This window comes from Mesoplodon bidens (genome assembly GCF_964165515.1).
Source record: "Mesoplodon bidens genome assembly, chromosome: 13".
NCBI classification, from domain to species: Eukaryota; Metazoa; Chordata; class Mammalia; order Artiodactyla; family Ziphiidae; genus Mesoplodon; species Mesoplodon bidens.
In genome coordinates, this window is record NC_138169.1 from 82,455,958 (window position 1) to 82,468,278 (window position 12,321).

Sequence of the window (12,321 nt, forward strand, 5' to 3'; positions counted from 1 at the left end):
TTTAGCCTAATTTACATTACAAAATTCTATGGCTTTTGTTAATAAAGTATTTTCCATATTCATCCATTCATTCATTCATTCCTGTAAATAAATATAAACTGAACACCTGCTTTGTGAGGCATTGTGGGAGGCATGGAGTCACAAGCTCAGTCAGAAGTCCTGTTTTGAAGAAGAGAGTGGGAACAATGACTTTATGCAAGTGAGTATAATACAAGGCAAAAAGCGCTAAGTGATATAAAAGGCACTAAAATTGGCGTGGAAACTCAAAGAGTAAAGACTTTCCTGCCAGCTGGGGAATCTGACACAGCTTCACGGGAGACGTGACATTTGATCTTAGCCTTTTAAAGCAGGCAGAAATGGAAACGTAAAGGTGGGTGGAGGCACACGGGTGGAGGAAAGTTAGAGAATTCAATCAAAGAGGCAGGAGAAGAAAGGGCACGGATAAGCAAGCCAGAGAATGTGAAGAAGGTACAAGGTAAGTTGAGAATAATGTCCAAGAAGGACCCGTGTCCTTTAACCTCTGGCCTTCTTTGTGTCTAATACAGGGAGCCAGGCAAGAATTAGCCACAAACAAGAGGATGTTCAAAGTTTCAAGAAATCTTAAAAGCTCATAGTATAACCTCTCTTTATTGGCCACCAGAGAACGGATTTGCTAAGCTTAAACAATTCTCTCCATTTTCCCAATAAACATACCGGCCAACCAATGCCAGAGCACATGAGTACAGGGGTGAGTGGACCTCCCTCCAGCACAGGCCTCTCTGGCTTCCACTCGGCGAGTTTCATACTGACCAGGATCTGGCTGTACTTGTTCCTAAAACATCTGTACCGCTTGGACTCCTTACTGTAATTATAGAATTTGGTTAAATACTAAGGACAGCAGTAAGATGAAAAATAATTATTTCTATAAGAGCTAAGTTGGATGCTTTGCAAAGAATTAGAAACAAGGAGTCACAAATTGTTGTTGAATCTGGTGTGGTGAGCTAACTACAAAAGAAAGTCAGAAATAATAGAAATTTGGAAGAATTCTTGGATAAAATGGTAAAGAAAAATCTGGAAGAGGCTGAGGTTTAGATCACTCAGTAAGTATCTTAGTTTTTGCTCCACTTCCAGAAACTGAAACTGGAAATTGTCCAGAGATGTGATTTATGCCCCAAAACACATCAGTGAAGGAACTACCTTCAAAAATGGCCTCAGCCCTTATTAAGAGACTGGGTAATGAACACATATTTACATATTTGAAATAAATGGTAAAAGTACATATATTTTTTAAGTTTCCAATTAATTTTTTGATTAATTAAACTATCATTGAGAATGCTGGTGTCTGCTCAGACCAACTACTCTGTCTTCACCGCCATATTTCTCTATGATAAGCAGGTGGGTTCTAACAACTGAAGGCTTTCATGTCATGGGGATAAACCCACACCAGGAAGTGATCTTACTTTATTCTCTGACAGTACTATTTCCAGTTCTAAACGCGACTAGACTTAATCACAAAGTCTAAATGCAGATCGAATAAATTCAGTAAGCATCTAACCTCTTATTTTTAATTTGGGAACATAATACTTTAACTTCTAGTTGTATCATGTTTTTCTCTTAAATCAGCTAGAACATTGGCCAGTGGGGCAGGGATTGGTAGTTGCCTAACTGAACCCCTTGTTCCTTCCTGCCCAGCAGAGGCCTGTGTTACTAAACGTGCAGTGAGCCCCGCTGAAGGACTACAACCCTTCTCTTCCCTTGTAGTCAACACACTGTTCTGTCCAAGGACCTAAGGGCAAGTTGTTAGACTGCTCTTTTGGGAAGCCTCCTGAAAGGGGCAATAGACAGCTGGGGGAGTTCTTTTCCTTCCAGATGTCCACGTGGCAACTTGCTGAAGGAAGAATGCATCAAAGAAGGATGGGCACTTGAGCCCCTGAGGACACTGTCAGCCAAGGACTGCACCCCACCCCGGGGTGGCGGTGGGGAGCTTGCTGGCTGTGGAAAAAAATAAAAAACAGAAGAAGAAACTCTTCTCTCACTGAAGCCATTATTATTTTGGACTTTCTACTCTGCAATCATGGCTTTTCCTAACAGATGTAAGAAGTAACTTTTTATAAGAGGTATCATATACATAAACTGATTCTTTGCGATCCAGTCTTTACAAATACCACCAGAAAATGATTAAAAATAGTTTTCCACTTTATAATCTGTCTCTTCCCAGGGTAAGCCAAGGGAAGAATGTTCTAACAGAGTATCTGAGGAAGTCATGTTTCCAGAACTGCAAGCAATCTGCTACCAGAATGCCGAGCATTGCTGCCCAGATGAATGAACCAAATGGGACGCAGACGCTCCAAAGGCACGGCTGCGGGCACGGGTAAGGCCACAGGGAAACAGACGTTATTGGAAAAGAAGAAATGCATGAAAGAATTTTTCCCTTGGAGTCTACATTAAAACACATACATTTCTCTTGGTTTTCATGTGAAATTAGTTAAAAAGAAATTTATTGAACGTTACCATATGGATCTTTTATGAAACACCGCTTTAAAAAAAGCAGATTTTTTTTCTGAAGCAGATTTCCCAAATGCAGAAGGAGCAAATGAAACACAAAGATGAACGTTGTTGGGAACAGTTAAAACAGGATCATGCTGAGCCCCTCGTGTCTTGCTGCCAAACCTCAGAATCCCAGGTCTTGGCATGGTCTTCCGTACATCCTGAGCCTATGTATGAGACTTGTTACCTGAGTTTTATAAGGAATTTTCTGTGAGGAATAACTTCTGAGTTAAGAAAAATAAGCTCTAAGTTCCCCAAAACTAAGTTTCCTAATTCACAGAAACAATGGCCTTTTATCATCCATTCCCCTAACTTCCTGGATCACACAGGTCAACAACAGGTGGCAAGAGGAAAAGGCCTGCTCCCAAACTGATGGATTCTGTAAGCTAAGATTTTCTTTTGGCTGCTAAGGTTATAATTTCTTGTATTTTCCATTTTCACAATTCAGTGGAGAAAGAGCAATATTTCACCAACTGACATTCAATCAAGACAACCTGATGAGCCGAAGAAGAAAAAACATCAGGCCACCCAGGTGTATTTAGCACCTCTATGCACTGCTTTGCAAGACTTAGACGACTTGCTCAATGTCTGTGCCTTTAGCGACCTCAGGACTGTGGATGTGCACCTCCACCAGAAACGGATGATCTTTTTGGAATGTGGGAGCCTTAGTTCTGACAACAAAACTCACTTTCCAGCACATCCCCCTCCCCAAAGGGAGAGAAGCATTGCAAGGACACAAAAGAGTTAATGCTTTCATGAAAGAGAGATACATTTCTGAGACTGTAAGAATAATCAATCACTGATAACATCGAAGAGACAATGAGCTATGTACCAGGTACAAGAAGAAGACTGGGCACTCAATCCTCTCCCCAACTTTACAAGGTGGGTATACTTATCCCCAGTGACAGCGGAAGATATGGCCTGGAGGCTATCCCAGGTCCCTGCAGCTGTGCAGGGTGAGGCCAGGGCTGGCCCCAGGTCCATATGACTCCAGAGCCCTATGCCCTTAACCACTTCACCACATTCCCCGAAATAACTGTGGGCACACCTCGTACGGCAGGAACAGGAATGCCAATCATTATTCTTACTCACCAATTTGCCAAGTTTGAGAAACATCATAGGTCAAGCAGCAGATCTCAGGAAATGGTGGGTAGACAAGGTGCAGCCACAAGACTAATGATGGAAAACATACTCATCATCTGTAGTAATTTAACACTACAAAGGAAAATCGGTGACCTGCTGTTAAACGGTCAAATTCTATTTTTCACTTCATTATTTACAGAATACCAAAGAAAAGTACTTCCAGTTATTCACTTCTGAAAGTGATTTTAGGAAGAGTGGGGAAAGGCTCCAACTAGGTGAGCTAATTATTCTACTTGTTTCCTCTGTTTTCAAAACCAGGGGCTGCCTCGCCCCCCAGACTGCTCAAGGCCCTAAATACAGACACCTCAGGATCAATGTCTGCCTGCCCTGGTTAACACGGCAGTCTTCGAGCTCATTCTCAGCACAGACACACGCTAACACAACCAACCAAAGAGGCCAGGAAATGGGAAATCTGCAGACCGCAAGGCATGAATTAGTTCCCTACACCTGCTTTCTGGACCTCTGCCTAAACTAGGGATGTGTGAAAGAAAGAACACTTGACTAGCATTCCAGAGACCCAGATTCAAGTTCTGATTTCCTCACTAAGTAATCAAGTGGTGTGAAGCCAGTTTCATGTTCTAGGCAGTTTTCTGTAAAGTCAGGGGATTAATCAGTGCTTCTCCAATTGTGGTGAGTGTAAAGATCACCCGGCGAGTTTGCTAACAATTCTAGACACAGGCCTAAGACTATGCTTCAGTGGGCCCAGGAATCTGCATTTCAACAAGCATCCTGGGGGATTCTGACGCTGGTGGGTCCCCAAGGTAGTACCATGGCAGTTGCTGAAACAGTGGCCGGTCACCTCAAGGGTCTTCTGCTTAGCAGCTTCTGCACTGGTTGGCTGGACACAATCTGAAGAGACAGATGGGCGGGTGGGCCACCACGGCCCTGGAACACCATGTGCCCCTGGGGTTCACACCCAGGACATGTTCTCCTGAAGCCACGACCTCTCTCCCTCTTTCCAGGGCCCCTGGGATTCAGCAGGTAACATCCCTGCTGGGTTACAAATCCCCCTGTAGTACTACCTTGAACTGCTAGGGAACATAATCAATTACAATTCTCTCCAATTCCAAAGGTATGAGGCAAAGCAAACTCTGACATGTGAATCGATCAATCAGTGAACCATAAAGGAAGTGATCATTTCCCTGAGAGATCCCAGTTTTGTAGAAAAATGTAAGTTAACCATAAGATCCAAACACAAAGACAGGTATTTCAATGAGAAAAAAGGCAGCAGAGCACAGTGGTTAAAACCCTGAGGCCTGGGCTTCCCTGGTGGCGCAGTGGTTGAGAGTCCGCCTGCCGATGCAGGGGACATGGGTTCGTGCCCCGGTCTGGGAGAATCCCACATGCCGCAGAGCGGCTGGGCCCGTGAGCCATGGCCGCTGAGTCTGCACGTCTGGAGCCTGTGCTCCGCAACGGGAGAGGCCACAACAGTGAGAGGCCCGCGTACCGCAAAAAACAAAAACAAAAACACCCTGAGGCCTGTCAGCAGTTATCCTTGGTTCCAACCTCAACTTCCCTATTCATCACCCACAAATGGATCACCTAGCCACTGCATTCACTCACCTCTAACACAGGTACAACGGTAGTATTTTAGAGAAAGATTAAATAATAAACGTTTGGAGAATAGTGTCTATGACATAGAAAGAGCTCTTTAAATGGAAATTACAGAGAAATCTGTTCTATCATTCACCAATGAGGGCTTAAAGGTGATACCAAGAAAATGACATAGAATATAAGAAACCAGGAAAAAAGAAAGAATTCCTAAGATTCCTGCTCTTAGAATTTTTCAGAATATTGGCATGTCCATTGCTTCAAATTAATTTGGGCTATTCAGAAACTTCTGAACTTCCTAGACCTATTTTTCAGATCTCTAATGAATAACTTTCAGAAACTACAAATTTATCTGCTTCTATTTCAGCATTTAACACATATTTTGTCCCCATGGTTCTAGCGTAAATAACATCCCATGGTTTATTTTATTAATGATAGCAATTTGCTAACAGTACTTAATAAACAAAGTTTTTTTCCTTTTTCTTGTTAACCATAGTTTAATTAGAAAAATGTTTCCTAAATAATGAGTGTATATATATGTGTGTGGTGTATGTGTATGTATATGCACGATCTTAGTTCCCCGATGAGGGACTGAACCCGGGCCACAGCAGTGAAAGCGCCAAGTCCTAACCACTGGACCACCAGGGAACTCCCAATCTTAAGTTCTGAGCGCAGAACTACATGTTAGTTAAGAGTTATGTGAGGAGGCCTCGACAGAGTTGTTCCTGCTGGATTTTTCACATTCCTGTTCTTCATGATGTTCTGAGCTGAGACAGAATTTGAACCCAGGCCACGGTACATGACCATAAACACTATTTCTTCCTTTTTTATTACACAACATTTCAGAGGTTGAAAGGTGAAAATAATAAAATATAACACATTTATAAATCATATGGAAAGGAATTACTCTCACTAAAAATTGCAAAAAGAAGCTACTCACAAAATTATACACGTTTACTACAAATATTCCTTCACTGATGTGTATGCTTTGAAAAATAAGGATTTGTATTGATGAGCCAAATTTCACGTAAAAATTTTTTTAAAAAAGGAAATCAGAACACAATGTCTTCTTTCCATTCCTAAAATTTATATTCATGAGACTGATAAAAGCCTGTAAGCAGCAATTATTAGTCAATTTTCAGTTGCTAAAAATATTTTATTTCATTAAATAACTGATAAATAGGATTTTTACAAAACACATTGCATAGAAAAAAAAGATGTTTGTGTTCCCAGGACTCTCTATGCCCTTTGATGCAGAGGCTTAGCACGTCTTCAGGGACAGGTCTACACACAACTTGCTTCAAGGTTGGCTCACCTGTCCGGTGGCCGCTGGCTTCGGGGCAAAGCATCTCAGAGCGCTCACGAAGAGTTAAGTTGCTGCACAAGGTTTTCAAGACATTTCAAATAATAGGCATTTAGAGGGGTTTCTTCTGAGCTTAAGAAAGCTGAGATAGAAAAATTAGAGCACAGAAGAGCAATTTATTAAACTTTAGCACTTCACTGAACAGTAGACACACACACAAACACACGTGAACAGGATTATCAGTGACAGAGTTCTATTCCAATTCTTGAGCACTAGCATTATAAGAATATTTTTAAATTTAATATTTAAAATATTAAACATTTTAAAAATTAAGAAGTTATGGAATTTATTTTTAATTACTGGTTTAGCCACAGAGTATAAACAAAAAACGATACACCTCCATAATGGACACTATTACCTATGATCCCAAATGAATGCCTTGCTCTTTTTTACGTACCACCCCTCCTACCACATAAATTCAAACATTCGTTGCCTCTAGAAACTCATGGTCATAGCTAGAAACAAACCGAAGTGGGGGCGGAACCCCAAAACTAAACCACTTACAAAAAATTACACTATAAAAACACAAATTAATAGCCAACAGACACAGAACAGTACAGGAAAGACACAGTTCAGTATCTTAGGGGAAAGAAGGTTTAGAGAATAATGCTCATTGCAAACTGGTATCACTTAAAATGAAAAATGCACTTTGAGAGGAAAACCCTGCCTCATATCATGATCACTTCACAGGACCGAGTGGATGCTGGGGCAATGGGATCTATTCTTGGAAGACTGTAATTCAACTCCCTGACGTTAGACCAACATTTTCTGTTCAAGGTCAGTTCTAATTGGGCCTAGTTCTTATCACGTAAGAACACACTTTAGCACAGTGGTAGCCACTGGCAAAAGGAAATTTGATACAAAAAAATGAGTTGGAGAAAGATCACTGACATGTCAAGAAAATACTGTATCTCAATCATTCATCTATTAGATCATTTTATTATTTTAAAAAATGTTACAATGAAAAACATGGACCAAATATTGGCACACTTTACAATGCTTCAACATAAAAGCTCCTCAAACATCAGTGTAGAAAACTGCCATTTTGCTGTGAACTGTCCAAATATATCATTAATCAGAGAATTCAGTGAACAGCTTCCAAGTTTAACTATAATCTCTTTAATAATAAAACTTACTTTTCTTTGCTGTGGAATATGCTTCATCCACTCTTCTTTTTATTGATGGATTTTTCAAAGTTGTTTTTGCCTAGGATAATACAGAGCAATCCATCAATTAGATTCATTCCCATGTGTTTAAGAATCAGGATAGCACAATACTAGGTCTGCGCTTGTTGACTACGGTATTAAACAGGATACTACAGAAGATAATAATGTAGCTGGAGATTCCACCCCACTCCACCCCACTGTGCCACCGCCCACCCCTTCCCTAGCTGACTTGATTTTTACTGTCCCATGTTCTTCCTTTTCCCCCTTTTCCCTCTTTTCCCCCTTCTCCCCTGATCTCAATTTGCTATTTTAAACTATGCCATCTCAGTTTCAGTATTTCATTATTTCCTCAAACCTCAGATTTCAGATCAAGGATACACAATACTAGCAGTCGGTCAGTTGGTCAACAAGTATTTACTGAGAGATCCCAAAGTGCATAACCCTGTGCTGAGCCCTGGGGGTACAGGGGTGACAGTGACAAGAGCAGCCTCTGTCCTCACGAGTGCTGACACCAGCCAGTGCGCACCAGGGACGGCCAGCTGCGTGAGCACCGTTTGAGGATGGCCATTTATCCTAACACTGTCACCTGGCCACTACTCAGCCACTAGGTACACACAGGTATTTCTCTCAGGAGTGAGACGTCTGCAATCAAAGAGAAGACCAGAGGCCAGAGAGAGCAGGTGCAAGTCCCACCTGCTGGCCGTTCCCCTGGGGCCGGCCCTGTGTCACAGCCTTACAAGGACTGAGCTGACTTCAAAGTTCAGTGATGACATGTCCTAGAGAAAGACGAATCTCGCAACTAGATAAAACTTCATTGTTCGGCCTGAGTTCAAGACGAGTTTTTCCTTGACATGTCTTTTAGAAGAAACAGTTCATACTAGCATTGTACCAATATGGCAAATCAAGTTATATTAACAGGGAGAATTCACTCAAGAGAGAAACACTTGGAACTGAGACACCTCCTATTGAAATGATTACATGAAAGATTTTGACAGATAGTTTACTAATGGTTTGAATGCACAAAGGCAACACTATCTGTGACTTTGATTTTTTCCTTGCTGACAGTCCTCTGACGTCCCAAGAGCCTTGGTGTTTGCCCCCTAGGGACAACAACGATTTTAAAAACTGACCTTTTGGTAATTGTGAATCAGAGCCCAAAGCGCAGCTGCTCCAATCCTCTGAGCATTTTGATTCTCACTTTCCAGACAGGCAGCTAGCACACTAATGACTTTTTCTAATAATAAGCACATTAAAAAAAAAAAGTTTAGTCCCAGACAATACATTGTATTCATATCTTAGACTGGTCAGATAACCCTTTTTACCCACCAAACAAATACAAAGTTGGCAAAAGCAATCTTTTATAACATGTGGTATGTGGGAGAACCACCTGGAAACAAATTGTTTTCACAGCAGGCACAGGGAAGCCACGGCTGCTTAACTTTTTCGGCCCTAATTCAACAAAGGCACATTCATTTAAAGACAACGATAGAGCAGAAGTAAGCCACTACACAATGAGTTTATCAATGAGCTGTTCAATCATATCTCACATTTTCACATGCAGGAAAATAGGACTTGCTCTTATGATAAATTATAAAGACATTATACAAACATATCAATAGCATGGGCTACTATATAAAATAATCAAGAAATACCATATTAGTTAAGCCTTTTAAAAAAGGACTAAACATTTCAAAGGCATGTTTGTGTGTGTGTGTGTGTGTGTGAGAGAGAGAGAGAGGAAAATGTTATTTAAAGGCGTAACAACACACAAGATACACCCCTCTGTGCAAAGCTGGCCAGAGTATGAAAGACTTACAAATTATCTGCAGCAGCCTACTCATCTTAAAGTAGAGATGTCTAGCCCCAAGGAGATCGTCCAAGTGTTTCAGAACAATACATGAACCTATTTTACTACTTAACTGTATGTATCATTAAATTCTATCAAATTATTTTCCCTCTAAAATGTGTGATTTTAAAAACATGTTGCATTCTTAGGGGTGAAACACTTGTTATTGGGAACTCTCTCTATGTATTATCCCAACCTCAATGAATGCACCTAATGAAACTGTAACCTAGCTGAGGGCAGTCTGTGTGTCTGCTCACTGGTGAATATTCACACTGCAAGTTTATTGTAGAGGCTCAATAAATACTAGTTGGATGAAAGATTCCATAACTAAAGCAAACAAAAATGAGTTTAAGTAATCTTATTTAGCATTTTAAAAGAAATTTTAAGAAATTTAAAATCTTTTACAGAAAAAAAAAAAAAAAGCGGCTCCATAAAGTGAACTCTGTGCAGCGGAGGGACAGACAGCGTGGAAGTGAGGTGTGGGTGCAGCAACTTTCTGCCGACTACCCCTCCTGCCTCACCACCTGCTCTGCACTCCCCGCCACCTCTGTATCATAACCTACCCAGACCCAGCCTATATACAACAGTTACCTGATGCAATTCATCATGTGAGGTGATGGGTGGCAGCTGGTACTCTTAGGGACCATCATCAAATGGGAGGGTGATTTCTGTGTTCTCCAACTGAGTATCATCCAGGGATGTTTCCATACTTTTTATCAGACACTCAGAACATATAACCCATGATCTAAATAAGTTTATATAACTCCTTCAACCAGTTACTATCTCTTAAAATTTTTAATAAAGTACTGTATAGATACTGTATAATGTATAGGTCACTTAATGTAGTGTCCCCTCTGATAATGCAAGTGGATCAATTTTTTTAAAAAACACATTTTATTGTGAAATATAACATGTATACAAAAAAGCATGTAAAACATTTTTAAGTTTAACAAATAGGTATGAACTGAACTCGCACAGAAACACAGAAATAACCTCGAGAACAGATGTGGATTTACTTTTATTTATCTGCTCGGAATTATCTGAGTCTCCTGAATCTATGGATTAGTGTCTGACGAAAACAGTTCTTAAAATGTTTAGCTGTCATCGCTTACATTTCCTCTCTTCTCCTCTCCTTTGAGGACTTTAATTAAACATGCAATTAGACTGTCCCAATGTATCTGCTATGTCACTTACCTTTTTTTTTTAAACCCTTTATTCTTTTAATCCTTTCTCATCATTTTTAGCTATCTGTGCTGCATTCTGGGTATTGTTTTTCTGATCTATCTTCTAATGCCTAAATTTTCTCCTCCACTGCACCTAACTTGCTGCCAGCATGTATACTGAGTTTTTAATTTTGGCTACTGAAGTTCTAGAATAGTCCTGTCTAATAGCACTTCCTACAATGATGGAAACGTTTATATGTATGTGGTCTAATAAGATAGCCAATAGCCACATGTAGCTAGTGTGACTAACAAACTGCATATCTTAATTTACATTTAAACACCTGTAAGTGGCTAACTGATTATCATACTCAACAGTGAAGCTCTGCTTGGTTCTTTTTCCAAATCTTTCAATTTTTCAGTTTCCTATTCCCAGCAAATACTTTCAAGTTTGTCATTTATTTATCTAAATATTGTATTAAAAAAGTCATTTCAAATCTGTGTTTTACAATCCCAACATCTGAAATCTAGGCAGATAAGTTGGTATTTTTCCCCCTGCTGTTTCTCACTCATGTTGCCATTTTTCCTGACAAGCTTGGTCATCTTTAACTGTATACTGGCTGATGCTTTTGAAAAATTATTTGTGGAGGTTCCCTGAGGCCCAGTACAAACGTGTCCTCCATCCATCAGAGGGCAGTTTGCTTCTGCTCAGCCCCCAGCGGCACTGTCAGTCGAGGATCAGCTGCAGCCAAGGTCATGGGCCACTTGTCTACGTGTGTCTGGGGTGCAGAGCTGTGAGGGGCAGTCTGTGGTGCCCATTCTCACACTTGTTTTTCTTTTCTTTCTAGTCGCCTGCATGAGGTTTGGGGCACCAACTTAATTCTGATTCATCCTTTTCTAAGAGGTTAGTTCTTTGGGATTCCAGCTCAATACCTGCAGGATGGTCCATAAGACTCCAGAGATTCCTGGTGTCTGTCCCCTCCCCTCTTGGCACTCCTGGACAAAAGCCCAAGCACACAAAGCTGGCAAATGTCCTGGGAGCTAAAGAGCCTTCTACAAACTTCTTACCTCTCTGGGCACAGACTTTCAATCAAAATTGGGCTATAAGTTTCCCACTATGTTTTCAGTTCTTTGATTTTTTAAGGTGAATTTTAATACATTTTATCTAGCATGTTTTTGTTGTTTTCAGAGAGGACACCTACTCTGACATGACCAGACACAAGGAGTACTCTGCATCTGTTTAAACAGCAAAGTCAAGCCCCACTGCCCACTCTACTCCTGGCCATCTAAACTGGATGTTTGGGTGCTACTATCAGAGTTACGTAGCCTTGCTGGGGAGATTTCCAAGCTGCCTGACCCTGCCAAGCATTCCCTCTGGATCCCCAAGTGGAGACGGAGGCAGTGCCTGCGATACATCCATGTAGAAGCGGCACAGTTGCTGCTTCCTACCCTGCCTTGAAGGCCCCTGATCTCACATCTGTGGGGCTGGGGAAAGCTCCTTCTTTAAGCTAATGAAGGAGAGAGCACATTGCTGATACAAGGAAATGTTTAAAAATAAATCCTGAG

General features: G+C 40.9%; 1 protein-coding gene across 4 annotated transcripts in view; it reads right to left on the bottom strand.

The window, feature by feature from the left end:
- RTTN (rotatin) overlaps positions 1-12,321 on the bottom strand; it is a 167,880-nt gene that overhangs the window by 20,791 nt on the left and 134,768 nt on the right. For 3 of the 4 annotated variants that reach the window (XM_081252870.1, XM_081252871.1, XM_081252868.1), the window contains exons 47-49: positions 8,880-8,983; positions 7,720-7,789; positions 6,356-6,665 (exon numbers count right to left, since the gene is read on the bottom strand). In XM_081252870.1, coding sequence (XP_081108996.1) covers positions 6,580-6,665; positions 7,720-7,789; positions 8,880-8,983 — 260 coding nt within the window. In that variant the 3' untranslated portion in view covers positions 6,356-6,579. Of the gene's footprint in view, positions 1-6,355; positions 6,666-7,719; positions 7,790-8,879; positions 8,984-12,321 lie in introns of those variants that run through there. The other variant, XM_081252869.1, reaches the window with a different exon arrangement.